This window comes from Oncorhynchus nerka, linkage group LG9b (assembly GCF_034236695.1).
Source record: "Oncorhynchus nerka isolate Pitt River linkage group LG9b, Oner_Uvic_2.0, whole genome shotgun sequence".
In the NCBI taxonomy this organism is placed as follows: Eukaryota; Metazoa; Chordata; class Actinopteri; order Salmoniformes; family Salmonidae; genus Oncorhynchus; species Oncorhynchus nerka.
The window spans coordinates 31,121,843-31,143,094 of NC_088424.1; the positions used below are offsets into that span (position 1 = coordinate 31,121,843).

The 21,252-nt window shown below is 43.9% G+C and overlaps 1 protein-coding gene across 1 annotated transcript; it reads left to right on the top strand.

Annotated features, from left to right (window-relative positions):
- The first annotated feature begins 12,107 nt into the window (after window positions 1–12,107).
- On the top strand, window positions 12,108–17,593 carry LOC115114869 (CCN family member 1-like). The gene is made up of 5 exons (XM_065013612.1): window positions 12,108–12,296; window positions 15,024–15,237; window positions 15,657–16,004; window positions 16,218–16,426; window positions 16,614–17,593. Exons 1-5 carry the CDS (start codon window positions 12,108–12,110, stop codon window positions 16,905–16,907), a joined length of 1,254 nt encoding a protein of 417 aa, XP_064869684.1. The 3' UTR covers window positions 16,908–17,593.
- The last annotated feature ends 3,659 nt before the right edge of the window (window positions 17,594–21,252 follow it).

Genomic DNA, 21,252 nt, shown 5'->3' on the forward strand with positions numbered 1-21,252 from the left:
TGGTAGAGAAATGAACATTCAATTCTCCAGCAACAGCTATGGTGGACATTCCTGCAGTCAGAATGTCAATTGCACTTTCCCTCAAAACCTGAGACATCTGTGGCATTGTGTTGTGTGACAAAACTGCACATTTTAGAGTGGCCTTTTATTGTCACCAGCACAAGGTGCACCTGTGTAAAGATCATGCTGTTTAATCAGTTTCTTGATATGCCACACCTAACCAGTGGATGGATTATCTTGGCAAAAAAGAAATGCTCACTAACAGGGATGTAAACAAATATGTGCACAAAATTTGAGAGAAATAAGCTTTTTGTGCGTACAGAACATTTCTGGGATCTTTTATTTCAGCTCATGAAACATGGGACCAACACTTTACATGTTGCGTTTATATTTTTGTTCAGTGTATATATACAGTGGGGCAAAAAAGTATTTAGTCAGCCACCAATTGTTCAAGTACTCCCACTTAAAAAGATGAGAGAGGCCTGTAATTTTCATCATAGGTACACTTCAACTATGACAGACAAAATGAGCAAATAAATCCAGAAAATCACATTGTAGCAAACTTCAGACGGGCCTGGACATGTACTGGCATAAGCAGGGGGACACGTCTTGCACTGCAGGATTTGAGTCCCTGGCGGCGTAGTGTGTTACTGATGGTAGGCTTTGTTACTTTGGTCCCAGCTCTCTGCAGGTCATTCACTCTTGTGATCATTTTGACCCCACGGGGTGAGATCTTGCGTGGAGCCCCAGATCGAGGGAGATTATCAGTGGTCTTGTATGTCTTCCATTTCCTAATAATTGCTCCCACAGTTGATTTCATTAAACCAAGCTGCTTACCTATTGCAGATTCAGTCTTCCCAGCCTGGTGCAGGTCTACAATTTTGTTTCTGGTGTCCTTTGACAGCTCTTTGGTCTTGGCCATAGTGGAGTTGGGAGTGTGACTGTTTGAGGTTGTGGACAGGTGTCCTTTATACTGATAACAAGTTCAAACAGGTGCCATTAATACAGGTAACGAGTGGAGGACAGAGGAGCCTCTTAAAGAAGAAGTTACAGGTCTGTGAGAGCCAGAAATTGTTCTTGTTTGTAGGTGACCAAATACTTATTTTCCGCCATAATTTGCTAATTAATTAATTAAAAATCCTACAATGTGATTTTCTGGATTTTTTTTCTCATTTTGTCTGTCATAGTTGAAGTGTACCTATGATGAAAATTACAGGCCTCTCTCGTCTTTTTAAGTGGGAGAACATGCACAATTGGTGGCTGACTAATTACTTTTTTGCCCCACTGTATATATATATATATAGAGAGAGAGTAGTTTAGCTGCTGCACCTTGATATGACCAGGTAACATTGTCATCATAATGCCATAATATACTTCAACTCATAAAATGCATGTTAATGCGTAATACATGCAGAATTCATTCATTAGCCTACTTAGTAGATGTATATGTATTATTGTTGCTTAGTTGCTGAGAGGGTGTCTGTCTTTATAACTGTTTATGTATTTAGTTATGATGACACAGAGTGCCTGAGGTCTAATATCAAAAGGCTGCTTAACACAATATGAGGAGATTATTAATTGTCTGAGGCTGTACTAGGGCAATGATAACACGTCTAGGCTTGGTATAAAAATAATTTGCCTTGGTAACATGAAAACACATGCCAAATTGACTAAGCAGTCATGTAGAAAATATAATTTGTGTTGAAATATATGTATTACAGAACATAACCAAAAAACAAATATCATTGTTTACTATAGGGCCCACAAAGAGTGGGAAGGCTACAGCTCTGACCAGGTTGAAGGAAGTCAACAAGAGCAGGTATTGGCAGAGGACAGTGGAGTTTCCTTTACTCTAATTGCCAGGTAAACTGCTTTGTATGAGAAGCCAAATATAATATTCCAGAAGGCAAAAAAATACATTCTAAAATGGCACAACTTGCGCCTTCTCAGCTTTCAGTTGCCAGTTCTCTTTAATCATGATATTACAGGACTCCTTTGAGGACCATTGCTTCCCTGAGGTTATTGTTGTTAGGCTTGTTGTTTCATGCCCTGAAATTAAATGTTTGTCTGTCACTGTTGGGGTAGGTTGATGTTCCTCCAACTCTTCAAATAATAATTTGACTGAGGAAATCTGCCCTCAATCCATTTTTGGTACTTTTATCCATGAAGATAAAACAATAGGTGGGCAGCTTCACTGCATGTAGTACTGTGTTTATGTACTCTCATTCTCATCAACACGCACAGTACAAGACTAGAGACTCGGTTTCTTTTACTTTAACAACAAACTAACTAGTTATCTAAAAATAGTTTACAATAGTTTCCTTATTCATATCTGGATCCTGGGAAGCAGTTAGCGTTAATGCTAGCTCAAATAAGGTGGTAATACATTGGCAAAGCAGCTAGCCTAGCTGCTAGTTATCAAGCTAGGCAAACTGGGCTACTATTGCAGGATACCAAAAACGCTAAGCAGTTAGCCCTTGTGGCTAGGGCCGTCCTTCAATTTGTCTCGGTTTTCTACTGCTGGCATCTCTCATTTCACGGAGTGAATAGCGGGCTCGTCCTACTATCATTACTATCATGCCGCCGAAAAAAGAAGAGGATCACATCTCTGCTGGGCAGGTATGTGAACTCTTGGAGAAGCAGAACGTTTTTGACCAACAAACCGGACGACCTAACTAAATATTACGTTACGCACTTCTAGGAGTAGTGGGTGCAGAGTGTTTATTCCGGCACAGAAAACGGTCACACCAAAACACCAGGCGCATACAAATGACTGGCCCAAAAACAGGACCCAAACAGTCTGGAGAAAACAAGAAAATAGCACAACCACAAAAATGAACAGAGGAACAAGCCCTCACAAAAGCAGGCAGGCATAACCGACTTAAATAGCCCTAACCAAAACCTAAACAAGATACAGGTGTAACCAATAAGACAAAACTAACAGAAAAGGAAAAGGGGATCGGTGGCAGCTAGTAGACCGGTGACGACGACTGCCAAGTGCCGCCCGAACAGGAAGAGGAGCCACCTTCGGTGGGACTCGTGACAGTACCTCCCGCAACGCACCAACACCGGCCTCGAGGGCGACCCGGAGGGCGAGGCGCAGGGCAATCCGGATTGAGGCGATGGAAATCCCTCAGTAGTGACAGATCCAAGATCTCCCCCACCGGTACCCAGCACCTCTCCTCCGGACCGTACCCCTCCCAGTCTACGAGGTACTGCAGGCCCCTCACCTGGCGTCTAGAGTCCAGAACAGCACGTACTGTGTAGTCGGGGACCCCTCGATGTCCAGAGGGGGCGGAGAGACCACCAGCCTGAGGAGAGACACATGAAACGAGGGTTTAAAACGATAGTAAGACGGGAGTTGTAATCGATAACACACCTCGTTTATCCTCCTCAGGACTTTAAATGGCCCCACACACTGCAGTCCCAGCTTCCGGAAGGGAAGGCGGAGGGGCAGGTTTCGGGTCGAGAGCCCGACCCTGTCCCCAGGTGTGAACATGGGGGCCTCACTGCGGTGGAAGTCAGCGCTCCTCTTCTGCCGTCCACCAGCTTGCTTAAGGGATTCCTGGACGGCCCTCCAGGTCTCCTTAGAGCACTGCACCCACTCCTCCACCGCAGGTACCTCGGTCTGACTCTGATGCCACAGTGCCAGGACCAGCTGGTAGCCCAAAACGCATTGAAACGGTGACATGTTCGTGGAGGAGTGGCGGAGTGAGTTCTGAGCCACCTCCGCCCATGGGACGTACCTCGCCCATTTTCCTGGCCGGTCCTGGCAATACGACTGCAGAAACCTACCCACCTCCTGGTTCACTCTCTCCACCTGCCCATTACTCTCGGGGTGATAACCCGAGGTCAGGCTGACCGAGACCCCAGACGCTCCATAAACGCCCTCCAAACTCGGGACGTGAACTGGGGACCCCGATCAGAAACGATATCCTCAGGCACCTCGTAGTGCCGGAAGACGTGGGTAAATAGGGCTTCCACAGTCTGTAGGGCCGTAGGGAGAAAGGGCAACGGGAGGAGACGGCAGGACTTCAAAAACCGATCCACAATGAACAGGATCGTAGTGTTCCACTGAGACGGGGGAAGATTGGTAAGAAAGACCACCGACAGATGAGACCACGGCCGTTGTGTAACGTGGAGGGGCTGTAACTTTCCTCTAGGCAGGTGCCTAGGATTCTTACTCTGAGTGCACACCGAAGGAGACATAGAACCTCACGTCCTCAGCTAAGGTGGGCCACCAGTACTTCCCCCTACGACCCCTCACTGTCCCGCCACACCAGGATGACCCGAAGAGGGTAGCGTGTGAGGCCACCAAATCAATTGATCACGGACACCAAGCAGCACGTACTTAAGACCTGTTGGACATTGTGGAGGCGCAGGTTCCAACCGTAACGCCCGCTCAATGTCCGCGTCCATCTCCCATATCACCGGTGCCACCAGCCTTGAAGCTGGAATGATGGGAGTAGGATTGATGGGCCGATCCTCGGTGTCATAGAGACGGGACAGCGCGTCGGCCTTCGTGTTGAGGGAACCTGGTCTATACGAGATAATGAACCTAAATCTGGTGAAAACATGGCCCACCTTGTCTGACGAGCGTTCAGTCTCCTCGATGCCCGGATAAATTCCAGATTACGGTTGTCAGTCCAGATGAGGAAAGGGTGCTTGTCCCCCTCAAGCCAGTGTCTCCACACCTTCAGGGCCTTTTCCCCCACATCATAGTTTCGCTCCGCCAGACCGAGCTTCTTCGAAAAGAAAGCACAGGGGCGGAGCTTCGGTGGCGTGCCCGAGCGCTGTGATAGCACGGCTCCAACCCCAGCCTCGGACACGTCCACCTCTACTATGAACGTCAAAGAGGGGTCCGGATGTGCCAACATGGGAGCGTCGGTAAACAGTGCCTTCAAACGATTGAAAGCCCTGTCCACCTCTTCCGACCACCGTAACCGGATAAACCTCCGGTAGTAATTGGCAAACCCTAAAAACCGCTGCACCTCCTTTACCGTGGGCTGAGTCGGCCAATTACGCACGGCCTTAACGCGGTCACACTCCATCACCACCCCCGAGCTGGAAATGCGATAACCCAGGAAGGAAACGCCTCGTTTGGAGAACACACATTTCTCAGCCTTAACGTACAGGTCATGCTCCAGCAGTCTCCCAAGTACCTTGCGCACCAGAGACACATGCACAGCGTGTGTGGCGGAATAGATCAGGATATCATCAATATACACCACCACACCCTGCCCTTGAGAGAATCTCATCTACAAAGGATTGAAAGACGGCTGGCGCATTCTTTAACCCATACGGCATGACATGGTACTCATAATGGCCAGATGTGGTACTAAACATGGTTTTCCACTCATCTCCCTCCCGAATACGCACCAGATTATACACGCTCCTGAGGTCCAGTTTCATGAAAAAACACGCTCCGTGAAATGATTCTACCTTTGTAGCGATGAGAGGTAGCGGTAACCAAACCCCACTGTGATGGAATTGAGACCTCGATAATCAATGCAAGGATGCAGACGGGTGACGTGGAGGGCCGAATGTACCCCTGTCCCAGATATTCTGTGACATATGTCTCCATAGCCAACGTCTCCTCCTGTGACAATGGGTACACATGACTCCTGGGAGGTGCAGCGTTTACCTGGTTTATCGCGCAATCCCCCCGTTGATGAGGTGGTAATTTGGTCGCCCTCTTCTTACAGAAGGCGATAGCCAAATTGGCATATTCTGAGGGAATGCACACAGTGTAAACCTGGTCTGAACTCTCCACCGACGTGGCACCGATGGAAACTCCTATACACCTACCTGAACACTCCTGACCACCCCTGGAGAGCCCCCAGCCAGGGAACCCCCAGTACCACTGGAAACGCAGGTGAATTGATAAGGAAGAGACTAATCCGTTCCCTATGATCCCCTTGCGTTACCATGTCCAGTGGAACCGTGGCCTCCCTGACCAGCCCTGAGCCTAACGGTCGGCTATCTAGGGAGAGCACGGGGAAGGGTGGATCTATCGGCACCCGCGGATTCCCCAACCTACTGGCGAGTCCGCGATCCATAAAGTTCCCAGCTGCGCCTGAATCGACTAGCGCCTTATGCTGGAGAGAGGGAGAAAACTCAGAAAAATACATTAATAAAAACATGTGACCAACAGGGAGCTCTGGGTGAGTTTGGTGCTGACTCACCTGGGGTGACCGAGAAGTGTTCAGCCTGCCCTCTCGACTCCCAGACGAGCTCCTCCTGCACCGGTCAGAAGTGTGTCCTCTCCGACCACAGCCTCCTCCTCCTGGTCCCCCTCGATGCGGCCCCCCCAAACTCCATAGGTATGGGAGCAGGAGGGCCAGAAGGTGGAACTGACAGGGCCCTTTCTGAACGCCCGCGGGCAGCTAGCAGATTGTCCAGTCGGATCGACATGTCTATGAGCTCATCGAGTGAGAGCGTGGCGTCCCGACAAGCTAGCCCCCTGTGCACGTCCTCCAGGAGGCTGCACCGGTAGTGGTCCATCAGGGCCCTGTCATTCCACACCGCCCCAGTGGCCAAGGTCCGGAACTCCAGCGCGAAGTTCTGCACTCTCCTCGTCTCCTGCCTAAGTTGGAGCAGCCGTTCACCTTCTGGAGGGTAGTCGGGCTACTTTAATGAATATTTTACAGGCAAAGTGGACAAGTTGATATGACTTCCAACTAATGGCTCCATGCCATATACCCTTATAAAAAAGTATATCATGAAGGAGAGGCAATGCATGTTTGAATTTCATCAAGTAGAACGGGAAGAGATAGAAAGGATGTTGTCTCTTTTGGATGACAAATCGCCTGGTACAGATAATCTTGACGCCAAATTGCTTAGAGTTACAGCTAACCAAATATCTACCCCAATCGCTCATATTTGTAATAAGTGCTTGATATATGGAGTGTGCCCAGAAGTCTGGAAAGAGTCAAAAGGTTATTCCACTACCTAAGGATAAAACATTTGCATTTACTGGTCCTAATAGTCGTGCTATAAGCTTGCTGCCTGTGTTAAGTACATTTTATATCTGTACAAATCAAGGATTATTTAGCATGAAATGGTCTGATAACGGGTTTCCAGCATGCATACAAAGAAGGGCATTCTACGAGTATGGCCTTGGCACAAATGACAGATGATTGGTTAAAGAGTATGGATTACAGGAAGTTGGTTATGGCTCATGGCTTCATGTCAAATACAAATTACTATCTAGTCTTCTGATTTTCTTTAAGAATGTTATATTTAAAAAATAAAAAATAAGTATTTTCAAGTCCAGTTAGTACATTCTTGCAACACACATAACCACCAAACCAGACAGGCAAATTCAGGGCAGCTACAACAACCCAAGCCAAGGACAAATCGCCTTAAATCTACAGTTTTATATGGAGCCGATAGACCATATGCGATAGACCATATGACTGGACTGCGAATAGAAAGCATCAACTGAATGTTAAATGTGTTTCCTGTCAGGTATTTCAATTATCTGTATTGTCTAATTATTGAATGTTTGAAGTCTTGATTGTGGTTGTTTGTTATGTCTTGTTAATTGGTGTTGGACCCCAGAAAGATTAGCTAGCATTACGGCATTAGCTTATGGGGATCCTAATAAAAAAATACAAGTACAGTACAGGCTTGGTGTGAAAATGTGTTCCTCCATGACATGAGAGCAGTACAATTTACAGTCCTGACAGGAACAAGCCAGGCAAGGGTTATAAAATAGTGAACAAAATAAACTCCCTCAAAACACAACTAGCTCTCTTCTCTGTGTTAGGAAACAGCCTAGAGACCAGACTGTATTGTGATTAGCAGCATGTGTTCAGCGGCAGACCATGTTTACTGACGAGTCAGCAATCGGGAATGTCAGACCAGATGAACACTATGTTCCTGTTCTGAGTGCCCATTGCATGCAGCGGTAGGAAAGGGACCCAAAACGAGAAACTCATTTATAGAAAAGATGTACTAAAACTGGATTTGCAATCACATCATGAAAACGGACGCAAAGCCACTACAGACGTTCCTGTGTACCTTATAAAAGGTGTCAGTCAGACCCATAAAAATGTTCAGTATTTTCAAGCCACCTCACTACCTCCGGTCCAGTGGCGGTCGGTGACATATAAGATGAGGGAGGATTATTTATTTTTTGATGAGCATGCCCTTATTTCTATTACAGCGTATTGGATGACGGTCATTTATTTTCCATTCACCCAACTTAATGTAACATCGATAGGTTTAAGCTACCACATGATACTCACATGTTCCCTATACCCATAATGAGGTTGCTACAACCTAGCCTATGAATGAAAGTTTACAATGTAGGTGCACAGGTTGAGAGAAATTTAAGTAATCAAGGTGACAGACATTGACACATTCAATAACACCTTGCACAATCTGGCCTGGATCTAGCTGATCTAGTGTGTCATTAGTCCACAGTTGCAAACAAGAGTTTCTATTGGACTAATTCAGGTATGTTGATCCCCGTTTCGTTCCGTTTGCTTCAGTTTAATAAATGTTTTTCAACAAAATCGGCGGAATGAATACACCCCTGATCACATGTAAACACAGCTCACTTTCATAGCAGCCACATACAAACAGCTTAAATCCCTTTAATTGCTGGATAATTCCTTCTCACATCAATGCGCTCTCCTCCCTTCGCTTGTGGACTTCAGTGCACAACACGTCAGCTGACTGTGACCTGGCGGAAACACCTTTCCAAGCCAAACCTTCATATCATAACCACTACACACAGCCTACATCATTGTCACCACATTAAGTCACGTTATGTCAGCATCGCTATTAGAACTAGCACGTTAGTAAACCTGCTACAATCATGCAGTACAGTGTACAGTTGGCAACCAGTTTAGCAGCTACACTGGCGGGCCCCGGTGCCAATAAATTAATAAAACCAAAATGTTGGATAGCCATAGCCAGCTAGGTAACATAGCATCCCTCTCTGTTTGAGCAAGCTAAACTAGTTAGCTGCATTTGCAAGCTAAGTAAGTGAAAGTGAAAACAAATATACAGTACCAGTCAAAAGTTTGGACACCTACTTATTACAGGGTTTTTCTTTATTTTTACTATAACATATATGGAATCATGTAGTAACCAAAAAAATGTTAAACAAATCTAAATATATTTTATATTTGAGGTTCTTCAAAATAGCCACCCTTGCTTTGATGACAGCTTTGAACACTCTTGGGATTATTCTACAATGTAGAAAATAGTACAAATATAGAAAAACCCTTGAATGAGTAGATGTGTCCAAACTTTTGACTGGTACTGTATATATACAGTTGAAGTTGGAAGTTCACATACACTTAGGTTGGAGTCATTAAAACTCATTTTTCAACCACTCCACAAATTTCTAGTTAAAACCTGTTAGGGATAGGGGGCAGCATTTTCACTTTGGATGAATTGCGTGCCCATAGTGAACTGCATCCTACTCTGTTCTAGATTGCTAATATATGCATATTATTATTACTATTGGATAGAAAACACTCTGAAGTTTCTAAAACTGTTTGAATTATGTCTGTGAGTATAACAGAACTAATAGGGCAAGCAATCTTCCAAACAGGACGTGGAAATTCTGTAGGTGGGTCTAATTTTAAGTCATCGCCTATTCACTTCCAAACAAGATATGGATCTGTTAGCACTTCCTACACCTTCCACTAGATGTCAGCATTCAGTAGAATGTGGAATGAATATCCTAGTGTGAATTTAGACCGAATGGGAGGGGAATGAGTCACTGTTCTGGCAGAATGCCATTTCCTGGTTGCGCAATTGTCTGTTGATATCACCTTCATTCCATTTGACTGCAGACGAAAACGAATGCTCCGGTTGGAACGTTATTGGATATATATGAAAATAACATCCTGAAGATTGATTCTCTACTTAGTTTGACCAGTTTATTCGACCTGGAATATATATTTTTGAAGTTTTCGTCTGAGTTCGCCTGGACCAGTGTCAGCTTTTGGGCACGTGAGCTGAAAATGGTAGCAAATGCAGCTAATTGGACACTAGTAATGGACGTTATGGAACAAAACAACAATTTATTGTGGAACTAGGACTTCTTGCACTGCATTCTGATGAAAGATCATCAAATGTCAGGGAATATTTATGATGTAATTTCGTATTTCTGTTGACTCCAACATGGCGGAGAAATATATTTACGTTTTAGCGCCGTTTTAGATTATTGCATGGTATGCTTTTTTCGTAACATTTATAAATAATCTGACACAGCGGTTGCATTAAGAACCAGTGTATCTTTAATTATATGTAAAACATGTATCTTGAATCCACAGTTTAGAACCCAGAGTATATGTACTTTTAGTAAAATTGCTCAACAATGTGTGGGCCTTGGGGCTATGAAGGAAAAAGTTTTAAAAAAATAAAAAAATAAAACTAAGTCAGCAATTTTCCAGGACAGAGCATTGTGACGCATGCTCCTCAAATATGAGGTCTGCTGTTCAGCTGTGTAAATTTGCCTGGATTTAACTCAACTGTCTGGGCTATGTGCACACTCAAGTTAAACAAGGACTAAATGAAAAGATATGCCAATCTGGTTGGCTAGGTTTCCTATTCACACAAGTCATCCTGAAGTAAAGAACAGGGATGAAGGGTGGAAAGTCCTTTTGTTATTTCATAATTGTTGTTCTTTGATGTGGTTATAAAATTATATTTTCCAAAAGCACTCTCCTGTTTCATCTTGAATGGATGTTCCTTCAGGCATTCCTCAAGCACATTCTGGAATCTCTTTGTCTTCTCTCAATCCTAACTCACTTATTCTGGCTGAACAAAGAATTCCAGGAGGGGTCAAACATTCCAAGCTCTCTCTACTTGTCTTTTTAAAGATATTTGGGTTAGACAAACACTAATCCACTCACATCCAGATGGGTGACTGACAGGCAATTCAAATATGACAAAATATGGAATTGAAGAAACTACAGAGCACAGGATAAAAAAATAAAAAAATACAAACACTGACCATAGATTATGGGTTCTAAACACTTGGGCTGGCCTGCATCCGAAGGAGACACATTTATCGATATAAATATGTAGCTCATCTTTTAATATTTCGGCTATAATACATTTGTGCTGAGTAAGTGTCACGCCCTGACCTTAGATATCTTTGTTTTCTATATATTTTGGTTAGGTCAGGGTGTGACTAGGGTGGGTACTCTAGGTTTTTGTATGTCTAGTATTTTTGTATGTCTATGTTGGCCTGATATGGTTCCCAATCAGAGACAGCTGTTTATCGTTGTCTCTGATTGGGGATCATATTTAGGCAGGCCTTTTTTTCCCCACTTTCTGGCGTGGGATCTTGACTATGTGTAGTTGCCTGTCAGCACTCTATTGTATAGCTTCACGTTTCATTTGTTAGTTTGTTCGGTGTTCATTCTTTTAATAAAGAGAATGTACGCATACCATGCTGCGCCTTGGTCTCCTTCATAAGACGGACGTGACAGAAGATCCCACCACAAAAGGACCAAGCAACGTGTTCAGGAGGAATGGACCTGGGAGGAGATTCTGGATGGAAAAGGACCCTGGACGCAGGCCAGGGAGTATCACCGACCTAAGGAGGAGATAGAGGCAACGAAAGCGGAACGGCGATTTATTTTTTTTATTTATTTTTTTATATATATTTTTTTCCCACTTTCTGGTGTGGGATCTTGACTATGTGTAGTTGTCAGCACTCTATTGTATAGCTTCACGTTTTGTTTGTTATTTTGTTCGGTGTTCATTCTTTTAATAAAGAGAATGTACGCATACCACGCTGCACCTTGGTCTCATTGATTGATGGCCATCCGGGCAAATTTTAGGCCTCATCTTCACTGTCACTTTCCAACCTTGTTGAGGATGGCTCGTTGTCAGTCTCAAAAAGCCTAAAATTTGCCCGGATGGCCATCAATTTTTCAACCCTTGTATTGGATACACTCGACAACAGAGCCAAGGAAATGGTTAGATATGTGATGCGTGCTTTGGTGTGTGTTCCCAAACAAGGACCAGTTGCGCTCTGAGGCGGCTGATGTTGGTGGGATTTGGAGGATGGAGGCAACAGGGGAAACAGACTCAGATCCACAAAGTCCCTTCCACCAGGTGGCTGATGAGATATGTTGATACGACTGCCCTATTGCATCGACATCCCAAAGCCCTTGCTTGGAAGTGTACTTCGCCAGACTGTCAAGAACCTTGCCCTCATCCAGGCCAAGGTGGCAAGACATGGTAGTGATGACACCATAGGCCTTGTTGATCTCTGCACCAGACAAGATGCTCTTTCCAGCGTACTTGGGGTCCAACATGTACGATGCGGTGGGTATGGGCTTCAAGCAGAAATCTTCACACTTTTTGATGTATTTCAGAACTGCAGTTTCCTCTGCTTGGAGGAACAGTGAAGTGGGCAGGGCATTACGGATTTCTCTTACATCTGCAAGCAGAGTCTGAACATCAGACAGGGATGGTATTGTCTCCCTCAATCCGTGCAATGGCTACTGCTATAGGTTTCAGGAGTTTCAGGCTGCTTACAACGCTCTCCCAAAATACATAATTCAGGAGGATCCTCTTGATGGTGCTGCCCATTTTGGCAGACTGTGATATGACCATTTCTTGGAGAGACTCCTTCACCTCCAGGAGACAGTCAAACATAACAACACCACCTCAACAGGTGTTGCTGGGCAGCTTCAATGTGGTGCTCTTATTCTTCTCACTTTGCTTGGTGAGGTAGATTGCTGCTATAACTTGAGGACCCTTCACATAGCTAACCATTTCCTTGGCTCACTTGTCGAGTGTATCCATTGTTTTCAGTGCCATGATGTCCTTGAGCAGCAGATTCAATGCATGAACAACACAGCCAATTGGTGTGATGTGAGGGTAGGACTCCTCCACTTTAGACCAAGCAGCCTTCATGTTCGCAGCATTGTCTGTCACTAGTGCAAATACCTTCTGTGGTCCAAGGTCATTGATGACTTCCTTCAGCTCATCTGCAATATAGAGACCAGTGTGTCTGTTGTCCCTTGTGTCTGTGCTCTTGTAGAATACTAGTTGAGGGGTGAAAAGTATGTAGTTAATTATTCCTTTGCCCACAAACATTTGACCACCCATCAGAGATGATTGCAATTCAGTCTGCTTTCTCTATGATTTGTTTGACCTTCACTTGAACTCTGTTGAACTCTGCATCTAGCAAATGAGTAGATAAAGCATTGGAGGGTTGTATGTTGGGCAAAGAACATTCAGAAATCTCTTCCAAAACACATTGCCTGTGAGAATCAGAGGTGAACCAGTTGCATACACAGCTCGAGCAAGACATTCATCAGCATTTCTCTGACTACGTTACTCCATTCCAAAAAACTTCTGATTCCAGGAGGACCATGAGCTGTTGCTATCGATAAGGTGTCAGATTCATAATTTTAACCTTGAATAGAAGTAGAGTGACTTTTGTCAGAGGTTGCTTGTTGTGAGCACTGAGGGAATTTTATGCACTGTACATGTGATGGAAGAATGCACTGTGCATGCAGAGGGTTGCAATTCCATTGAATTGGGGATAGTTCAACCAAAATATGCCACAAGACCTAGAACTGCCTTGTGTATCACACAAAAAAGGCTCATTGTTGTAAGCTAACTTTTTTGGTGAATTTAAGCAAAATTCCCCAAATTCCTGGGCTTAACTTCCTATGGAAAATTTCCAGATAGTTTCTGACCCTTTGCAACCCTAGTGCTGAGCCATCACATTTAGACCAGTCCATCACATGGCTGGGCAAAATAGTCACATAGTGTCATTGTGAAAAAGTAACAAAAGTATTTTTAAAAACCTTTATTTAACTAGGCAAATCAGTTAAGAACAAATTCTTATTTACAATGACAGTCTACCAGGGAACAGTGGGTTAACTGCCTTGTTCAGGGTCAGAACAACAGCTTTTTACCTTGTCAGCTCTGGGATTCGATCCAGATACCTTTCAGATTACTGGCCCAACACTGTAACCCAGGCCTAGGCAACTCCAGTCTTTGGGTCCTGATTGGTGTCCCACTTTTGCCTCAGCCCCTGCTAACACACCCGTCTCCAATAATCAACTAATCACAATCTTCAGTTAAAAATGCAATTAGTTTAAATCCGGTGTGTTTGCTAGGGATGGTGGATAAGCGTGACACCAATCAGGCCCTGAGGACTGGAATTGCCCAGGCCTGCCTAACCACTAGGCTGCCTGCCACCCCAAAGTAGCACATAATAGAACAATTATCATACAGGTATAGATATTAAAAAGGGTAACTACAATAGAAGAGAATATAACTTAATATAATATAATAAACTTCTTCCAGATTTTCTTAGCTGCACTCTAGGACAGAACATAACAGCCAACATATAAAAGAAATACTTTAAATACGTGTTTGACTTCAGTTTCCAACATTAAATAGCCTAAAAAAGAAAGGAATATAAAATAAAATAATCCCTGTAAAAAATAATGTAGACAGGGTGGTACTTGGCTTGAATGGAACATTGGGAGACATTCCTCACATAGTTTTGGAACAATTCACCCCATAGGCTACGTCAGATCTCTTTCGGATATAAAAAATGAGAGGCTACATCAGCGAAACAGAAGACTATATATACCTTGTAATTCACGCTGTAGTTAAGCCTACATTGGGGGCTCCGTGTCTGGAATAATCCATCTTAAGGAGGCTTTTCTTTACTAAGGAAGATAAGAACACTATTTCAATAGACATGAATATGTTGATGCTTTCCTTTGTTTTTTTCCTTTATGGGAGTTTTACTTCGGTAAGAAAATATATATTAATTAATTAATCGTAACCTAAAATTAAAATCCGTGCTTGATTGTCAATGCCGAGGGTGGGTGATGGTGATTAATTCAGATAGTCCTCACTCCATTTTACAGTACAGTATTTGTAGAATAAATAACATAAATGAAGTGAATATTTGTAGAAGTAATAACATGAATGAAGTGAATATTTGTAGAAGTAATAACATGAATGAAGTGAACATTAATTTATCTTATAACATGTTTTTGTTATTTTAGGTATCTGCATCTTGTCCCTCCGAATGTGCGTGTCCTCCTGAGTTAGCCAGGTGCGCTCCAGGAATCAGCCTCGTGCCAGACGGCTGTGGATGCTGCAAAGCTTGCAAGAGGCAGCTCAATGAGGACTGCAGCAAGACAGAGCCATGCGACCACATCAAGGGACTGGAGTGCAACTTTGGGGCTGGTTATGGCACAGCTAAAGGCATCTGTCGAGGTATGATTGGGGCGGCAGGTAGCCTAGTGGTTAGAGCGTTGGCCCAGTAATGGAAAGTGTTGCTAGATCGAATCCCAGAGGTGACAAAGTAAAAATCTGTCGTTCTGAACAAGGCACTTAACCCACTGTTCCAGGGTAGGCCTTCATTGAAAATAAGAATTTGTTCTTAACTGACTTGCCTGGTTAAATTTTAAAAAATGATAAGAGTGTATTGGAAATACTGATACCCTGCTGTGGTCACTAACTTCTACAAATTAGTACAGACTCCAATGGGTTTGCCTGTAGGAATTTACGGTTATGAACTTGTTAATTACAAATGAGGAATTATGCTTTTGGTTTATTTACAGTTCATTCTATATAATTAGAATATTACACTTGACTCACATTGTAACAGTCTCCCTGTCTGCTTCTCCAAACAGCCAAATCAGATGGAAGACCCTGTGAGTACAACAGCAAGATCTACCAGAATGGAGAGAGCTTCACTGCCAACTGCAAGCACCAGTGTACATGCATGGATGGTGCCTTGGGGTGTGTGTCCCTGTGCCCCCAGCAGCTCTCCCTGCCCAAACTGGGCTGTGCCATATCCAAGCTGGTCAAAGTGCCCGGTCACTGCTTTGAGGAGCTGGTCTTACCTGAGGAGAGGGGGAAAGCCTCATTGGACAAGAAGGTCAGCAAAGATGGCCGCAAGGATAAGCATTCTGATGATGACTTCACAAAGAGAAACGAGCTGGTGTCTTTCATCAGAGGAGGACTCAAGTCTTTAGCTGGTGAGTCAATGGAACTCTGTTTTTTCCAATGGTTCAGTTTGTGAAATTATGGAGCTCCTATTGATAAAAAACGTTGGTATACATCCAGACAGAGAGTTTAAATGGAAAAGCGATTTATTATCCCCATCTGTATGTAGATTTCAACTCATGTCCAAGTTTTGTGAGACCCATCCAATGCACATTGACTAATCGTCTTGCCATCTTTCCCCACAGCTTTCAGGAGTAAAACTGAGAGTCGCTTGATGTCCAAGGGGAACAGGAGGTGTGTGGCTCAGACCACAGCCTGGTCCCCCTGCTCTAAGTCCTGTGGTACAGGAGTTTCCTCCAGGGTCTCCAACAACAACAGCCAGTGCAAGCTGGTGAAGGTGACTCGTCTCTGTGAGGTCCGCCCATGCTCCCAGTCATCCTACTCATTCCTGAAGGTATGCGTCTATACATTATACGGTCATTTTTCAGATGCTTTTATCCTAAATTACTTCTACAGATATATTGAGTATATGTGGGAATCGAACCGGCAGGAGCAATGCTGATATCACTTGATGAAACGCATGCATGTCCAGTACATCAATATTTTGTTTCATATTGTTCTTGTTCTGCTCTCACCAACAGAAGGGTAAGAAGTGTAGTCGCATTGCGAAGGCCAGCCGTCCAGTGACGCTGACCTATGCAGGCTGCAGCAGCGTGAAGAAGTTCCACTCCAGGTACTGTGGTTCTTGCCTGGACGGGCGCTGCTGCACCCCTCAGCAGACCCAAACTGTGGCCGTTCGCTTCCGCTGTGAGGACGGAGACACTTTCAGCAAAGACGTCATGGTCATAGAGTCCTGTTCATGTGACTTTAGCTGTTCCCATAACAACGAGAAGCTCTCTGGGCTCTCCAATGATATCCGCGAATCCAGAGTCTGAGGGGAAGGTTTAGGGTTCCACACCCTGTATGTAAACTAGGATTACAAAGGGGTGAGATGACGGGGAGTAAGGATAACTCCATATGTGCACTGCTATGCTGGAGACATTTATTTTGAGGATTTTTTCAAATGAATTGCTTCGTAAAATTGGAGTTATTGGCTGCTTCGATATGGAGCGTTTTATGTTGTAATATTTCTGTTCAATGACAACTTGTTTTGTATGCATGGCTATCTTTTTGTGTTTATTTGTAAATATGAAAACATCTGCTTCGTGGCAGCTACTAGAATGATTTAATCACGAGTAGATTTGTCAAACAAGTGCCATTGTTTTTAATACCACAACATTATTTGTATTTATTCTCAAATCTTGACGTTTTCTAAAGATATGATAGGCCATATTGGAAAATCATGTTTTCGACCATTTGTTTTTTAATGTTATTTATAAAATGTATGTATTTATGGAACCTGATGCTCTGTTGTGAATGACTAGATATCACAGTATGGACAGTTGATATTTAACCTAGTTTTATTGGCATTGCGTTCTCTAGTTTAATCTATCCTCCGCCCATAGTTATTTTAGAGTAAGGGATACCTGCTATGTTTCTGGCTGACCCACTTCTGAGGGGATCTAGAGTTGAATGGATGGCTCAAATGTGTATATATATATATATAAAATCTAGTAGTTCATTGTGTTTGTGGGTCATCTAATCCAGCTCCTACATTTCATTCAGTATGCACAAACATCAACTCATCATAAAACCTCTAAATACATCCAAGTCTATTTTCATACAGTAAGTGTCTTTAACCTGATCTGTGGGCCATGATCTGCAACGGTAGTGGAGATCTCTGTTAATGTTGTACATATAATAGAGGTTTTTATGTGGTTTTTGATAAGTCATTGAGTTGTTGATTGGATATGCCTGGTTGTTTTTACCCACTTAGTTGCAGGACAGTTGGTGGGTTGGCTTGTCTGTTTTGGCTAGCTAATGTTTGCATTTAAAAGATGCATCTCTGCACCTGTCACCTGATATAGAGGTCCTGGATGGCAGGGAGCTCAGCCCCAGTGACGTATTTGGCTGTCCACACTACCTTCTGTAGCGCCATGCGATTGTGGGCGGTGCATTTGCCATACAAAGCATGTTGCCTACCCTCACCACCTGGGGTCGGCCCATCAGGAAGTCCAGGATCCAGTTGCAAAGGGAGGTGTTCAGTCCCAGGGTCCTGAGCTTGGAGTGGCCTATGGTGTTGAACGCTGAGCTGTAGTCAATGAACAGCCTTCTCACATAGGTACTCTTACCTACAGTACCAGTCAAAAGTTTAAGAACACCTACTCATTCAAGGGTTTTTCTTTATTTGTTCTATTTTTTACATTGTAGAATAATAGTGGAGATGTCAAAACTATGACATAACACGTATAGAATCATGTAACCAAAAAAGTGTTAAACAAATCAACATATATGTTATATTTGAGATTCTTCAAAGTAGCCACCCTTTGCCTTGACAGCTTTGCACACTCTTGGCATTCCCTCAACTAGCTTCATAACAGGTTTGTCTTGTTAAAAGTTCATTTATGGAATTTATTTCCTTCTTAATACATATGAAACAATCAGTTGTGTTGTGACAATGTAGGGGTGGTATACAGAAGATAGCCCCATTTGGTAAAAGACCAAGTCCATATTTAACTAGGCAAGTCAGTAAAGAACAAATTCTTATTTACAATGACGGCCTACCCTGGCCAAACCCTTCCCTAACCCTGACGACGCTGGGCCAATTGTGCGCCACCATTTGTGCGCCGCCCTATGGGACTCCCGATCACGGGCAGTTGTGATACAGCCAGGTATCAAACCAGGGTCTGTAGTGATGCCTCTAGCACTGCAATGCAATGCCTTAGACCGCTGCACCACTCGGGAGCCAATAAGCGAAGAGAATAAGCAAAGATAAATGACAGTCCATCATTACTTGAAGACATCAAGGTCAGTCAATTCGGAAATATCAAGAACTTTTAAAGTTTCTTCAAGTGCAGTCGCAAAAACCATCAAGTGCTATGATGAAACTGGCTCTCATGAGGACCGCCACAAGAAAGGAAGACCCAGAGATACCTCTGCAGTAGAGGATAAAGTCATTAGAGTTAACTGCACCTCAGATTGCAGCCCAAATAAATGCTTCACAGAGTTCAAGTAACAGACACATCTCATCATCAACTGTTCAGAGGAGACTGCGTGAATCAAGTCTTTATGGTTGAATTGCTGAAAATAAACCACTACTAAAGGACAACAATAATAAGAAGAGACTTGCTTGGGCCAAAACACACGAGCAATAGACATTAGCCCGGTGGAAATCTGTCCTTTGATCTAATTTTTGGTTCCAACCGCCGTGTCTTTGTGAGATGATCTCAGCATGTGTGGTTCCCACCGTGAAGCATGGAGAAGGTGGTGTGATGGTGTGGGGATGCTTTGCTGGTGACACTGTCAGTGATTTATTTAGAATTCAAGGCACATTTAACCAGCATGGCTACCACAGTATTCTGCGGCGATACGCCATTCCATCTGGTTTGCGCTTAGTGGGACTATCCATTGTTTTTCAACAGGACAATGACCCAACACACCTCCAGGATGTGTAAGGGCTATTTGACCAAGAAGGATTGTGATGGAGTGCTGCATCAGATGACCTGGCCTCCACAATCACCCGACCTCAACTCAATTGAGATGGTTTAGGATGAGTTGGACCGCAGAGGGAAGGAAAAGCAGCCAACAAGTGCTCAGCATATGTGGGAACTCCCTCAAGACTGTTGGAAAAGCATTCCAGGTGATGCTAGTTGAGAGAATGCCAAGTGTGCAAAGCTGTCATTAAGGCGAAGGTGGCTACTTTGAAGAATCTATTTTGAAATGTTTAACACGTTTTTGGTTACTACATGGTTCCAAATGTGTTATTACATAGTTGTGATGTCTTCACTATTATTCTACAATGTAGAAAATAGTTAAAGTAAAGAAAAACCCTTGAATGAGTAGGTGTGTCCAAACTTTTGACTGGTACTGTAGGTGGGTGAGCGCAGTATGGAGTGAAATTGCATCGTCTATGGATCTGTTGGGACGGTATGCAAATTGGAGTGGGACTCTAGGGCATCTGGAATGATAGAGTTGATGTGTGCCATAACCAGACTACAGATGTGAGTGCTATAGATTGCTAGTCATTGTTGCAGGTAGCCTTAGAGGTCTTGGGAACAGGAATGATGGAGGTCAGCTTGAGAGATGTGGGGATTACAGACTGGTACAAGGTTGAAAATGAATATGCCTGCCAGCTGTTCTGCACATGCTCTGAGAACACGCCCTGGAATACCGTCCCCGCGGCCTTACGAGTGTCAACCGGATTAAAAACATTACTCACGTCGGCCTTGGAGAGTGAGATTACCCAGTCCCCTGGGTCAGCAGTGGCCCTCATGCACGTGTGTGTATTTGTGTCTGTAATAAAAAAAAGTGTGTTATACCTTCTCATTTGCTTAACATGTCAGGCATCAGCATGAAAGAAGAATGAAAGAGAAAGAGAGAGAGACAGAGATGCATCACTGACAGTACTACGTAAGCAGACTTGGACAGGGGGGGAAATGAGGGCATTGACGCACACAGAAGTAAAATGCGTCCATCGTGTGTCTGAGGAGTACCAATGTCACGACTTCCGCCGAAGTCGGCTCCTCTCCCTGTTCGGGCGGCGTTCGGCGGTCGACATCACCGGCTTTCTAGCCATCGCCGCTCCATTTTTCATGTAGCCATTTGTTTTGTCTTGTTCCCTGCACACCTGGTTTTCATTCCCCCATCAATCTACATGTATTTATTCCTCTGTTCCCCATCATGTCTTTGTGTAAGATTGTTTGTGTTACGTGTGTATTGTTGATGCACCAGACTGGCTTGTTTTTTCCGTGTTATTTTTCACGAAGATGTTTATTGTTAAACATAATTCTTGTGACTGTTTTGCACTTTTGCCTAAATAAAGTGTGCGCCTGTTCACAAATCTCTGCTCTCCTGCACCTGACTTCTCTACCAGTACACACACATCCGACAACCAAGGAGTTTTGTCTTTGAACACTTGAGAGGAGTGGAACAAGTCCATATATGAGCTTTAAAAATCCTAGATTCCTCCTTCAGTTTACTTCCCGAATTTAAATGGAACTGACCCTGTCGCTAACCATGGGAGGCAGAGAACTTGACTGACATTATTAGGCTATGGCCTATACCCCAGGGCAGGGGTATTCAACCCTTACTCTACGAGGCCGGAGCCTGCTGGTTTTCTGTCCTACCTAATAATTCATTGCACACAGCTGGTGTCTCAGGTCTAAGTCAGTCCCTGATGAG

What these genes read in the sequence shown, in the direction of transcription:
- LOC115114869 (XM_065013612.1), top strand. Translation starts at nt 12,108, where the DNA reads ATGTTGATACGACTGCCCTATTGCATCGACATCCCAAAGCCCTTGCTT. An exon ending in GCGTACTTGGGGTCCAACAT is followed by an intron (nt 12,297 to 15,023) that starts GTACGATGCGGT and finishes TTGTTATTTTAG; the next exon opens with GTATCTGCATCTTGTCCCTC. An exon ending in CATCCTACTCATTCCTGAAG is followed by an intron (nt 16,427 to 16,613) that starts GTATGCGTCTAT and finishes TCTCACCAACAG; the next exon opens with AAGGGTAAGAAGTGTAGTCG.